Raw genomic sequence first — 15,374 nt, forward strand, 5'->3', positions numbered from 1 at the left:
AATGCGTTTTAATGCAGCACGGGAGTTTTGTGCGGCGGCTATTCGATACTTTCGTGATGCATCGCGGCGAACGGACGGAGTCTTGTTTGTTTTGGCGGATAACAAAATATGGGTGCAGCCTGCTATCAATGTCCCCGCGCTATCGCTCCTTTCCGGTAACCAGTTTATCGTCAGAATACGTGCTCACTTCGTCACTACGCGTAAATTTGGCCCCGAAACACACCCACCCAAAGGCTTCCGGCCTCTCTCCAACCCGATGATCAACCCGTGAACGAATTTATCGTATTCACGTATTTTCATTTCGGCATTTGGAACTACACGAGTGAAGTGCGTCTCCATGTCAATTACCTGCAAGAGTTTGAGGATTGTCCCCATTTTGCTCGAAACAAGAGATCAAATCGGGAGAAAAAAAAAAGTCGTTAATTTTTCCTTTTCCAGGACGCGCGCGCACACCCACAAACACACACGCATGTACACACAGCCGGCCGGTAGAGACAACCTGGACAGTTGTTAACAAGCATCTATATAATGTGCTCGAGACCATTTTTCCTGCTTTGTTGGAATGAAACAAAGCAAGACAAAAGTTATGAACCATTAGCTCTATTAACCCGACTCCGTCAAGACTACAAAGCCCTAAAAGACAGGTGCAATTACTCGAATAATTCTCCCATCCGATAAAGAGAGTTGGAGGCATAAAAAAAGGAAAGTGAGCAGAATAGATATGCCCATCTTAGAAAATAGGGATTTTCTGTCATTGTCTATTAGCAAAACAGTCTATCTATTATTTTTCATTGCTAAATGTTAACTGACAATGGTATCAATACAAACAACGAGCGCTTGGCTTTCATTTCATCTTCAATAATCCCCTGTCCACTTCCCGGCTAACAACAGATTATTTGAAAAGTCCCTTCAGTAATAGAGTCGTGTTCTGTGGTTTTCTCATTACATGACCAAGTGGAGGGGAGGGGTGAGGAGGTCGGCCATGATTATGAATGACAGATTTAGCTCTTTAGATGACGTTTGCGATAAACTTTAGTCTGAAAAATGTCATCCTCTCTCGAGAGATAATTCTTATAGGAACTAACCAAACGCCCTTGTGGTGAGTGACATTTCGGACAGATGGAATTCTCCCCCTTACGGAGCAATAGCTAAAGACTGTATGTACGGAGAAATAATATTATGTTTCGAATGAAAATGTGAATGATTTCGTAGTAAAATACCATGAGAGAAATCTGTCACGTTTCATTTCCAGACAAGGAAACGGTTTCATGGCAATTTTGGGCATTTACTAAGCTGGTGCCAAACACTATCTGCGGATGAACCCCAGCGGAAAATGTGAAGGACCATCAAATTAAGAATGTTGGAGCCTTTTTTCTTTTTTCTCACGACGCTCCAAAATTGTCTCCACGCCACCTTCTGTGATATGACTTCGCGCGGATAATCCCTTGCTTACTCGATCTGTGATTATTCTAATCAAACGGCTGGCTTCGTGTTATGCTAAAGATCCAATTAGCTTCCTCGTTCGGTTGACTGGGCACATCTCGAGCAAGTCCCGCCTATCTCGGGACTTCTGAGAGCAGGCCGACAGCTCCCCGGGCTCGAGATTGTGACACCAATGAAGTGATGTCTGCTATTCCCTCCAGAAATCGGATTTTTGCCTCCGAGGTTCTCATCCACGTGATTCTAGTCGAGAAGTTTGGCGGAGCACGCATGACCGAAAATAGTTCCGTTTTGCAAATGAGACAGAAGCAGACACATTCTCTGCGGGTATTACGCAGTGTTTTCCCATCTACTGTAGATGATGATGAATATTCACAGTCTACGTTTGTCAACCACCCCGGGACGATTGGGGGTCGGGGGTCGGTGGGCGGCAGGGTAATGTTCGAAAGAGATAAACCAAATCATGCGATGTTCCTAGTCCTTGATGATTCCAAATCTCCAACGGAATCAAGATCGCTATGGGGCTACTGTTTGTTAACTCTTTCAGTGTCGGTAGTAACCAAGCATCATAAATTCCCAAAAAATATTTTACAGCGTTCTTGCAGTCCATGGACAGGTTTACCCTTCTTATCGGACATGAATCATTTTGAATGGCGTTTGAAGACAAATCGATATTTCATCTGGTGTTCACGTATATTTCCTTCATGCATGATACACACACTGTATAATTACATAATGTTGCAAATCAAACACACACTGATACTTATAAATACAGACATACACAAGCACACACCTGCACACACGCGCGCCAGGTTTGGAATGCCCCAGTTCGGTCATCTATAATGACACACGCGTGTATTTCACTGGATTACACTGAAGGCGTATTACTGATTTCGGAGACGACTTTCAAAAGGGTGCGGAAAGAAAGAGGATGGTTCATTATTTTCGTGCCAGATACCATCGTGATACGGTTCGCTGTGAGGGGGATTACACTTCTTCATCCCACGAGTGGTACCACATGAATTATGCAACGTCTCTAGGGAGAACCACTCGTCCGAGGATGTGGGATGCACAAAAACCTCTATCTGTCTCCCGTTGCCTAGCAACGAATCACTGCCATACATGGCGCGTCCTATTCATTCACCACTCCCTATGTATCTGAACACCACAGTGGAGCAACAGTCCACGAAAATGTATGAGATTATGGTTTGGCATTTCAACAGAACAGAGGCGGGAAAAGTGTCAGTAACTGAATAAAATACGAGATCGTTTCACAGTGGCGTATGTAACTGGAGTGCATTAGTTTTGATGAAAACGATATATTGGGGCTTCATCAACTTTTTGAAGCGCTTGTGTCTCGTATGAATTCGGTTCGATGCGAATTAATCCCACGGGAGATCGAAATACAGTGACTCCCGGTAAATTACTACACTTTGCAAGTTATAAATGGCATCAATGAATACATGTTAAATTTCATTAGCAGGAAGCTAGGATGCAAAGAGTGACACGCTGACAAGAAACTACCGTACCTTTTTTTTTTTCCTTGAGGTTTTCTTTATATGATTCAATCTTCTCTGGTTCAACACAAGAACGAATCGGGAATTTTAAGATAAAAATTATGGAAACCAGGATGAAGTTGGTGGTCTCAAAGCTGATCAAAAATTGTTTCTACTAGTTTTGGTGGTGGTTTGTGCAATGCAAATAATGGACATATTGCGTGATCATATACGTGAAGAAATATAGAACATTGTAAAAATGACATAAGATAGAGCAATTTAACGCTTCAATAATGATGAAATATTTATGTTACTTTGGTTAACAAAATCGCTATAATGACCAAGAATGATAAATCATTGTTGGAAATGAAATGTACCCGGGAATAACGTGACATTTTACACAACCTCAGAAAAAGGTGTATGTGTGTATGCATTTGTGAGTGTTTGTGTGTTTGTGTTTGAATTTGTGTTGCGCTTTTGTGTGTGTTTGTGTTTGTGTGTATGTTTGTGTGTGTGTATAATTAATACCTGCTTGTTTGAGTGCTTTGTGACTCTGGGTATCTCTGGGTGCATGTTGTCAGCGTTTGAACCATAATGCTGCAGATGGATGATTACCTGCTTGGTATATCATTCCATCAGTATGGCATTAACTGAATTGAATTTCGTGACACACACATAGGGCACCAAGTTAATAGAGATGAAATATTTTATGTCATTGCGATTATTTGCTTCATTTGCTTTATTCATGATAGAGTGCGATATTTTGCAAATCAAATATATATTTATACACACGACACAGGTACAAACTGATCATAAATGTTATCTTCATACCTTGCTACTAGTCTGCGTGTCAGGTTATAAGTCGAGTCACGTTGGTAGTATTTAATCCATCGCCTCTGAGAACTAGATGTTGTTTACATGCACTTATTAGGTATTCGATATCTCAAAATTTACGAGCTAAATGTATATGTCTTTTTTGTGACTACTCGTTGTAACCATGTACTATTTTCTAAAGCTAAATGTTATAGCAAATATTCACAATACTATTCTACTTGTCACTCATGTAGGGTTTCGCCGAATCTTAGACATAGAAGCAAGTCTATTCTTTTTTCCCCCTGCCATTGCAGTTTTCCCCATATTTTGTGAGGAAAAGAAAATGATAAGAGAAAAGTTTTCTCGAATTACATCGGAGTAATGAACCGTAACGCGATTGCAGAACGAAAGCCCCTAAAGTCTCGTGGCTGGAGCGGCTGGTCGGTGTAACGAATCCCGTTTCTGATGCCTCCGAAAACACTTCATAGAATAGTCAATAAATCCAACGACCGATACCTCCGAAAGCAGCAAACAAATCAATAGCGGGCAGGATATTTAAGCAAACTACCCGCCTCCCGTCCCTGAGGTAAAAAGAAAGAAAGAAAGAAAAAATGGCCAAATCACCGAGCATTCCCTTTTAAATATTTATGCAGAAGAGGGTAGAAATGGCTTGGAACATCGAGGAGCTGCGGTGGTCTCTCTTGATTCCAAGTTCCGTTTGTGTACGCTTTCTCAGAGGACACACACTCCTCAGCACTCTAGATCTACTGAAATAAAGAGAGAGAGAGAGGGGGGGGTGGGGTGGGGTGAGGGACGTGGAACAAAAAATAAATAAATCTCAACGAGAAGAAATAAGTGCACTATTCTTGCATTTAGAATGATCTTTGTCAATACAAAGTTATTGCGAATATCTTGCGGCTCTTCCTTTTTTTACCGATATGACACTATATGACCTTTAATAAGATATTGTCCTGACTGTCGTTTCTTATCCTTTACCCCCTTTCTTGTTTTCTTCTGCCCCCGCCCTGTTTTTCTTATTTGCCCTGATGTAGGAAATACCGGCTGGAGAGGGAATTATCCAACATGTCCTGGCGGATACGATGGGAGGACATTAGCTTCAATAACAAAGGAGACAAGATGAGAAAGCTGGGAGGAAGTCGGATGAGTTTTGGATCGGTGAGTCGTGCATTTATCTTTAAATCATGCCCCGAAGAGTTTTTTTTTCCCAACATCCTTCTCTCTCCCCCCCCCCCCCCCCACTTCGAGTCAGAAGATCATGCCGACCAACGAAGATTTGTCGGAAGTATACCCTCATGGGTTGGGGTATTCTGAAGGGAAGAACGACGGCTGGGGGAAAACAGTCGTGCCGGAAGACACGGGCCCACTTATGTGCCTGTTCTGCTTTAGAGTCACGTTACTTGTGCTAATGATATGAAATGAGACCAAGAACTTCAGAAAACATTCTCATAAAGTCACTCACTCACTCGGCCTCCCCTGTAGACCTTTCTGTACATTATTGATACTTTAGAAACATTAAGGTCAATGACAATTAACTTCGAAACCAAATAGTTTCCTTCCCTGCTTTCTGCGGTCGTGTTCAAATAAGGAGGCATTCATTCATTGGAATAATGTTGTATCCTTGAATCGTGAGAGATGTGAGTAAGTGGCGTGCATTCTGAGGAAAACATCGTACAATTAATGTGCAAACTATAGCATTCCAATCTATGTGGGAGAAGAGCCAACTTGAAGGGGAATAGTGCTTAATGTCCCCCTCCCTTCCCTTCCCCTTCCCCTCCCCTTGTCCTATCCCTTCCCCTCTCCTTACCTACCCTTTCATTTCTTCCTTTCTCCTTCCCTTCTCCTCCCTCCCCTCCCTTCCCAAACTATTTTCTCCCAGCCCTTCCCTCCCCTACGTTTCTCCTTCCCTTTTCTTCTCTTCCTCTTCCCTTTCCCTTCCCTTCCTTCTCCTCCCTTCCCTTCCCTTTCACTCCCCCTTCCTTCCTCTTCCCTCCCCTCCCTTCCCCACCCTTCCCCTCCCTTCCCCTCCTCCCTTCCCTTCCATTCCTTTCCCCCTCCTTTCCCTTCCCTTTCCTTTCCCCTTCCTTTCCCCACCCTTCCCCACCCTTCCCCACCCTTTCCCACCCTTCCCCACCCTTCCCCACCCTTCCCCTCCTTTCCCCTCCTCTTCCTTCTCTTTCCCTTCCCTTTCCCTTTTCCCTCCCTCCCATTCCCTACCCATCCCTTCCCCTTTCTTCGCCAAACCATTTCCTCCCAGCCCTTCCCTCCCTTGTTTTTACCCTCCCTTTTCCTTTTCTTCCTCTTCACTTTTCCTTCCTCTCCCTTCTCCTCCCTTCCCAAACTATTTCCTTCCACCCCTTCCCTTTCCTTCTCTTCCTCTTACCTTTTCTTTGCCCTTCCCTCTCCTTTCCTGTTCGTCTCTTCTCTTGCTTTCCCCTCCCCCTTCCCACTTTCATCCCTTCCTTTCCTTTTCCTTCCCATCTCCTCCCATCCCCTTACCATACCCTCCCCTCCCCTCACCTTCCACTTCTCTTCCTTTCCCTTTTCACTTCCAGTCCCCCCCCCCCCCCCACTCCCCCCGTCGGGGCAGTATTAAAGGATAAGCATTCTGTGTACTCACACGTAATGAATGGCAGTGGAAACTGATGCTTACGTCTGCATTGGAGAAAATTGTTCTCAAAACTACAATACTGTATATATTTGTTGTTGTTGTTGGTGGTTTTTTTTTTTTCGTTAACGCTACACACTAATGTGAAGTCGTTGTTTTGATTTGTGTATGTGAGTAAGAGAAAGAGAGAGAAAAAGTTTCCTTATTACAAAGGTTTTCTTCAAACAAATGGTGCTTTCAACGACGATTGAGATGGGAGGTGCTGTTTTCAAGACTTTCACATTGATAGGGACAAATCAGCCGTTTAATAATGTTATTAGATGAGGAATGTTGTGTGTAGTAAAATATTGATACCTTTTTGGGGATTACGGATGTGGCATTATTTTGCAAGATATATAAAAATTGCTCGCACTTTAATAAAGATTGATAGTTATATACCTCCGCTACCACCACCCCCCCCCCCCCTATCTGGATCTGTCGTGGGTCACAGTGAGCATAACCAATGTTTTGTTCATTCAACGTCTGAAAGCCGAAAGGACGCTCGGTGTTGCGAATTCTCGACATGAATGCAAGCCGCACATTTCGGTGTATTGCGTGTCAGGTATAGTCTGCGCTGGGAGGTCCTGACAGTGATAGGAAGTCCATTTGTTGAATTCCGTTTCCCTCGAGACTGATGTGCAAGTCACTCAAGAGAGACCGAATCCACAACTGGGAGGGGGAAAAAAAAGAAATTATCGTTTTCCGCGTACCAAGCGCGCGCTCGCTGCCCCCCAGTATGGTAATACAGCTCCCTTTCGTCATCCTTACACTTGAGGAATTTTGACATAACAGTCCTAATCACTTGAGTGGCTTGGCGCCGTTATTGTATCGTTGAAATGATCTTGAGTTCCTCGGTTCACCCTTGACGAGAAGAATCAGCCCGAATCAGCCCGATATGATCCACCTAACGAACCCAGAAAGGAAACTAATAACTGCATATCATCGTCTCCATTTCTCCCCTGCCTTCCGCGCTCCGTAATCTGTGTCAGTTGCGTTCGCTCTCATCTGTCGAACTCGAGTTAACGTCCCCCCACCCCCTCTCCCTCCCCAATCTCAGATTAGGACTTACTTATGATGTCAGTTATGTTTTAGAATGACTCGACTTCAGTATCCACCTGCTAATAATCTTATGCATTATTCGTATTCTATCTCCCTCTCTCTCTCTCCATCTCTATCTCTTTCATTCTTTATTTCTCTATCTTGCTCCCTCTTCCTTTTTCTTGTGCGTCGTTGCGTATTTTATGCAAAGTTTTAAACTAGCAATGAGCACAAGAAGTAGCTCGAAGATTCTATGACAGATTGCTTATACGTTATGTCTGTTGGTTTTTTTTGTGTGTGGGTTTTTTTTTTTTTTTTTGGTGTTTTGTGTGTGTTTTCTTTTTTTAACAAGGGAATGTCAAGATCTCATTAGCTATGCATAGGAAAGATTTCTGTCGTTACGACGTTTCGGAACTCTACACACATGAACAGTCTAAAAAAATAAAATAAAAAATAAAAATATGGACTTCGTCCCACTCACATCCCCCTCACATCCCCCACCCCTCCTCCCCTTCTAGGTGGGGTCACCTGTGGCACCTTCGGCGTTGGAAGATAATGATCAGGTGGTGATGCGGGTAGATAACAGTTAAAAAAATAAGCGTTATATTTACATGTCCTAAAATAAAGCAAGAGTTATGGTGTGGCACGGGGTATTATTACACATACCAAGGAATGTTCACTTCATTTATTACGCACCCCCCCCCCCCCCAAAGAAATGACTACTTAAGTAGGAGTGAATTCTCTCATATAAGTTTGAAAGATACTAAAGTATAAAAACACTACTTTTCTCTGGTCGAAAAATAGATTGTAGTAAGCCATTTTGCTATGGCATTGTGACAAAGGAAATTTATACAATACTTTGTTCTTCTTTGTCTCATATTTCTTTTCTTTATTTCCACCCAATTCTTTGTTGTTGCTTCCATATAAATTATAAATTCTCAACATGCCGAGTGAGGGGAAAAGCAGTCTTGTAAAAGCCAATACATACAAGCCTTGTTTACGTTGCGCGTGATTTCGCTACGCGACATTTATGCTCCCGCCAAAGCAAGCTGTCTCGGAGTGAAGTTTGCCCACACCTACGCTGATGGAAGGGAATGATCCGAGGAAGCGTGGTATTAATAATGATTTCGCCTCTTCTTGCCGGCCAGACACTTTTATTAGACAACGTCACAACCAAGACATGGCAACCGAAATGACGTTGATGGTCAGGGATCTGTCCAGACGCGTTGACGAGACAAGGCATAGAGTTTACAATGACACCGCCATGCAGTTCCTTGTGTTTCGATGTCTCCTTGTCATCATGTTTTGTGATGCCTGTTTCAGATAAGGTGGAGACTAATTTCATTTTTTTTTTCATCTCCATCCAAACCTAACTGCTTTATAAACAAATCCACCGATCCCCAGTCAAATGTTTTAATTAATCTCATGATATTTTCAACGATATAAATATATGAATATTTTATGTATGTATTGAAAGCAAATAAAGGTTATTAATACAGGAAATGTAATTTATATATATGCGAAATTCAACTTTGACGTAAAGAGCATCAACACAAAATAGGTTGTTGATAAAGGCTGTGAATATCTGTAACCCCTGACAAAAGTTCAAGATTGGTCTGTGGATACTGGTAGACAGAGTTGCTATAGAGGGGGGGGGGGGGGATGGGGGGCTCTAAGTAGATCTATTTTGTCGACACAATTCGTAATGAACTCCTGTCCTCACAGAGTACTGAGACAATTATTAGTTAGTGGATATTTTTTTTTGATTAAAATTATAATGCAACAGCACATTGTGTGTCTTTGAAAGATTAAACATGTGATCGACAGACAAATAATTGTCTGTGATTATTCCTGTCGACGGTTAACTGTAAATACCCCGTGTGTTAAGAGGAGTAATTAGGCCGGAGTGTGAAACAGAGGTCAGATTTTGTAAACAAAGACGTGTTAAAAGAAACAAACAAACAAACGAATGTAGAGAGGAGGGGAAAAGTCTCTCGCCGCGATCAATTTGTCTTACAGTCTTTTTTTTTTCAGCATGAGGAAACGACGAACACGATATTGCTTGAACTCATATCCCGAGCAATCACTTCGCAGGATTCTACAAATGGCGTTCCATAGTTGGAGTCACGGGTTCAGTCCATGTACCATGTACTTTGTAGACATGCGCGTCATAACTTCAGCACTGCTACTCGTAATAGAACCTGGCTGTCAAGGTTGTTATGATACAAAATGATCCTTTCTAAGCAGATAACATGCCTACATGCCTTCCTCCACCACTTCGGCATGACCGCTGTCTCTGCCCATGTAGGCCCTATAAACCCCCTCCTCAGCACAGTTGTGACAGTAACAAATCTTCATGGAGCAGCTAACGCTCCAACTCAAAAGATGTGATCAATTCTTATCGAAAGTAAACAAATTCCTCTCAATTCATTGCCCTTTCAAATGAGTGCACTGGGAATGACGACACAAAAAAAAAAAAACAACAAGAACAACCAACACAAAGAGAATGGTTATTTTTAGAACATTTAAATGAAAATCTCAAGATTCAGCGTGTGAATGGTTGAAACATGAGACGATTCTAGCTGTATCTGAGCACGGTGTAAGGTCAGTAGAGGCCAATGTAACGGGGATTCATACATTCGCTGAGAGAGTGATTGAATAGGAGGGGAAACCTTTTCTTGACCGCGCTAGACGTTTATTGATTTCCTTCTTTGCAGGCGATAATGTGGCCGGAAGGTACTGGCGGGAAATAAAAAAAACAGAAAGAAAGAAAAGAAGTGTCACATAGATTAATGCTCGGTCGACAGCCCGGCCAACAATTTGTATGTGCAGACCCACACATGTGTTTTCAACTCCACGCGAGAGGAAATTGAACAGGACAGAGTTGTCTTGCTGTTTGCGTCAGACGAGTTAAGTGCTCGTAGCAATGGCGGCGTAAGTTTCAATATTGTATAAGTAGTTTCATATCTTGTGTAGATGTGGATTTGAAATGCACTATTATACCTCTGCAAGCTCGAAGAAATCTGCTTGCGATTTGCTCATGCGGTTTACAGTTCGACTATCACGTAAAGAAATTTTTATGCTTGGACACAGTTTCACCGAGATTTACATGGCGGAGTGTGTATCTTATGACACGTAATCGAATGTGATAACGATTTGTTTTCTTGTTTATTTGAAGTGATTCGAAATTGATAGATACTCCTATATAAAATTCGTGCAGGATATATATATATATATATATATATATATATGTATCGCATTTTTGCTTGAAGTTAACATAAAGGAAGATGCATAAGGCTACTGTTCTTGACATAATCTGATTGTAGTGATGCTTGGAGAGAGTTACAAAAATGAACAGATTGACCTTTTAGTAAAGTACGAAGGAGGAAATACAAGCGTCTTCTTGTCCAAGTGCGCCAGAAGGAAATCTATTGATATTTCTCACCATCTAAATGCTCTCATCTGTCTTGTACAACGTACATGTATTTTGCTTTGAACGCGCCATGTTAGAACATTCTGGACTTTGCGATGTTTTGTTGTTGTTGTTGTTCTTATTCTTTTTCTTCTTCTTCTTCTTCTTCTTCTTCTTTTCTCCTCCTCCTCCTCCTCCTTCTTCTTCTTCTTCCTTTTCTTCTTCTTGTTTCTTTATTCTGATGTGAACGTGCCAGTGTCCCTGTTCGTCAGTCTGTCAAGTCTGTATGTCTTTCTATCCCTGTCTGTCTGTCTGTCTATCTGTCTATCTATCTCTGTCTCTATCTCTTTCTCACACACACTCTGCCTCTATACAAATCATGCTGCGTTTCTCTCTATCGGCCACTTGTTGAGAATCTTCCCCGATACCCAAGCGAGATGCGATCGAATTTCCCCGTTGCTTAGGTTTTGTTTTCTTTCTTGGGTCCTTAATTTTTCTCAGTACATGATGCTGGAATAAACCTGGAGACAGTCCGAAATGTATGACGTTCAAAAAGACAGTGAGATAATAATATGTAAGTTGTCTCCTTTGCTCATTACAAGATGAATGGGGAAAAATTGTAGGTTAACCCTATTTATTGAAATTCCACCAGTTATTTATTGTGAAGTAAATGTATGATGTATGAAGTTACTTTCTACGGCCAACAAAAGGAAATGTGTGTAAATGTGTCGTGTTACACGAAATGTATTTGTGCCATATACTACATTAACTACAATAGTATATGTATCAGCTTAGGAGGTGCAATAGTTATGTTGTGTCTGTTTGTGAGATATCTATCTATTTATTGGGACAAAATGGAGGGAGGAAGTTTTTGTAGCTCTCCCACTCTTTCTTGCTTTTAGCTGGCAGTCACCCCCCCCCCCAACACTTAACGAACATAGTATACAAGAGGAAGAGAACACTAGAGGGGGTACTTCCACTCAATCTCATGGAATCGCCATCTATAATGTTTTTCATCTCCGTGAGCAGGAAATACAATGAAGACCAACTAACTGTTTATTATTGTACATGTACTGCGCTTTTTGACGAGAGATGGGGAAAAACGCCCCTGATACTGTATATCAAAGGTTTTACTGGGACACGCCGATAGAAACTGACCTTTTGATACTTCCGACTTATTATATTCTATATATATTATTCTTATATTACAGTTCTTGTTATAACAGTAGTGATAATTGTCGTTGCTGTCGTTGACGTTGTTTGTTGTTGCTGTTATTGTTGCCGTAGGAGGGCTCAATACAACCTATCTGCCGAAAAATCAGTAGTCAATAATCGATTAGTTTCCAAAGATAAATTTGAATAGGAACAGATAGGGCAATCCTGCTAAAGAGATGTAAGGCGTAATTGTAAGATATTTCTCTCCCCCCCCCCCCCCCCAACTAACAGACGTGGATGGTTTGGCTGTAGAGATATTTAATGGCAATCAGTATTAATAGAAGAAAGGGAAAGAAACAGATAAAGAAAGCTGAATTCATGCCACTCAATATCTATCCAGGATTACCCGCAAAATCACTCACGATCGAATGAAATCTGCGGTTGGTGAATGTGCTCAGTCAACATGCCAGTAGAGATATTTATACAGCGCCTTTCTCCGTATGTTTTATGTGAAAGAGGATTGTGTATTGTTGTTGAATCTTTTTTTAGATTGTTTCTCCCCTTTGCAGAATCAAATGTTACCAAAAAGATTAGGTGCTACACTACAAAATGTTTTTGTTTCGTGATATTTCTTGCGTAGTAGTCTTTAGTGCTTTAAATCGGCGGATATGTGTACATTTTCACCGTTATCACCCTAACTCTGCGTTCTCCTGCACTTGTAGCTCTTGAATGAAAACAGAAATCATGTAAGCAGAATTATGAAAAAATAACGATAATGACTCAGTACTTTGTATGTTCAAATTCATGAAATGTTTGCGTCGAGTTCATTTTATTTGTTTATTATGGCAACTGATCGGTATAAATTGCCCTAATATCGAAGTAAATATTTACTCCGTATTTGTCAAAGGATGCCGATGAAAAGCATTTAAGATAGACAATATTCCGGGTTAAAATTTACAAGTTCTATCGTTCCTCCTTTGATCGTGAATATTGTGATTGACTCGACTGTTGTGGGTTTTTTTTTTTTAAATCATATTAATCGAATATTCATGCCCTATTTCCTCAGTATGCAGGCGCCTATTATTCGCTTGCCTGTCATTTACCGTTCGCAGACTAACATGTGTGCGTATCAGGATCATATTTGATGTCCTCATTCCATATCCAACATCCAGTGGTGCGTGCTGGGGAAAGGGGAAAAAAAGATGGAAAAAAAATAATGTTTTATTTTGCTCATCGCGTGTTCAGGCACAGGGAGAGAAGAGTGGCGCGTGCGGTCACCGAGCCATGTCAGACAGGTCGGAGATTGGTATAGATGAAATGAAACACACTCCATCATCTTTACATGGTAATGAACTGAATTTGGGATAGGAATCGTCGCCCAGTCTCCTGTAACGACACACGACCCCGTGCCCACGAATTCGAAGATCTTCGTATCGGGGCTTAGATGTGTTTTTAGCCGACGAGACAGATTAGCGTCAACTTTCAGTCCATTAATATTGAGACTAGTTTGCATCGTGCAAAAGCCTTAAGAGGCAATCCCACTCATTGGCAATTTCGCTCGTTCAAATTTCGACCAGATTTCTTTTTGACATGTGAAGAGAATACACAATGTCATGGTATAAGGACTGAGAAGTCATCAAGGTGCTCTTTAGCCAGCGCGATTTGATGGTGATTGACAGTTATACAGTGTGCAATTCGCAGGAAGTTTGCCCATCTTAAAATGCGATCGCGTTTAACGTTTGACGTCTGTGCAGAAAATTACGAGAAAATGGCATTTGGTAGTCTTCGTGGATGTGAGGTAGTACTATAAACTAAACTTCGAAGATTAGAAACGTGCAAGATCTATCTTCAAGTTCAGACGGTTAGCCAAAATATATAGAGAGCATGGCTGAAAACGCGTGCTTTTTTTTATTAGATATTATGAAGTCCCGCAATAACGTTCCCGTCCCACTGCCCCGTATGTACTTAATCCAAGTGGCAATTAATTAGATTTAAGGGAGATCCTGCGAGGTAAACGAGTCGTTACATTCCTCTCAGCCTCATCTAAAAGAAACACCTGTCTAGATTTATAACTTTCATCGTGTCTGAAGTACCCTCGTATTCCCCCTCTCTCTCTTTCTTCCTCTCAATCCCTGCCCTCTTGACACGAGCGCATAAACGCTGAGCTAAATTGTGGCCGTGTGCCCAAACTTGTGACCAACATCAACGGCGGTCGAGTAAAACTTGGCGATGCCTAAACCAAATATTTTGAAAGCAAAGCTCGCCATTGATCGGGCCGCGATCGGAGCTTGAGTGCCCGGCTCCAATTATAGCGCCATTAACACTGGCTGAATAGCCAGTGCCCATCGCTAGTACCCATCGCTGTGCAATAAGTGCGAGAGAGCGCTCGAATCCTCGAGTGGCCTGTGTTGCGGCGCACTCGTCTCATTCCGCATTTTACTTGTCCCAAATTGCATTTAACCATATCAGCTAGCTCAAGCATTATATCGTGAGAAAGTTTTCTCCCCTTTTCTCGTGTCCGTTTATTTTATCCCCGTTCTAACGCACTATTAATGGTCACCTTCTTCAAACAGTTTCAATTTTCGTGCACTCTTATACCGCTCTTGCTTCATGCGCCATTTGCTGATATTGCGTTATGAGTTCCTACTGGAACGCTCCTGTGTGCCAGTGTACCCACTTCATGCAATGGTGCTCCTTCATTAACTTCCTGTTTGTTTTTTGGCCTGGTTTGTTTGTTTGTTTGTTTTTCCCCACAGATTTTTATTGCTACCATGAGGGCAGACTATCTATTATCATAAATTGAGACAATCTCGCTCGGTTGAGTTCTGGTAATGAGTTGAGAGGGAGAGAGAAAGATAGAGAGAGAGAGAGGGAAATAGTATCGACCTCTCCCACAAAGTCCAGGCAATGGTTCGTAACTCACACGTTCGGCATTGAGAACCAAAGGCAGAAGGTGTCTGATGGTTGGGTGATATTATACAGATATTGCCTTTTTGGAGGAGTAATATGACACTTGACATCTCCGCGGGAGTTAAAAATTTTCCCCAAGAGATTATGATATCTTTCCCCGAAGCGCGCAGTGCTGAGGAAAGATATTGTCTTGAGGGAAGAATATAACTACCGAGGGACTGTCGAATATTATGATTGCAACAATAGACAATGCAATCTTTATTGTATTGCAGTATTCAACATAAATATATCGTTTCATACTATGCCCCTACGGCAGCAAGTCAAATTTTGGAACTATATTACCTCACGTGACGTCACTGCTTGCATTATAGTGATTCCGATCATCGTTGCATTAGTCTTGTGATTGCAGTATGACCAACCACCAACCAGTATTTATGTCGACCAT

The 15,374-nt window shown here is 41.8% G+C and overlaps 1 protein-coding gene across 1 annotated transcript in view; it reads left to right on the plus strand.

The window, feature by feature from the left end:
• The window catches only part of LOC140237997 (atrial natriuretic peptide receptor 1-like), a 158,743-nt gene that overhangs the window by 49,850 nt on the left and 93,519 nt on the right, over positions 1-15,374 (plus strand). The window contains exon 4 of the mRNA XM_072317923.1: positions 4,802-4,925. Coding sequence (XP_072174024.1) covers positions 4,802-4,925 — 124 coding nt within the window. The remainder of the gene's footprint in view (positions 1-4,801; positions 4,926-15,374) is intronic.

This window comes from Diadema setosum, chromosome 14 (assembly GCF_964275005.1).
Source record: "Diadema setosum chromosome 14, eeDiaSeto1, whole genome shotgun sequence".
Taxonomy (NCBI): Eukaryota; Metazoa; Echinodermata; class Echinoidea; order Diadematoida; family Diadematidae; genus Diadema; species Diadema setosum.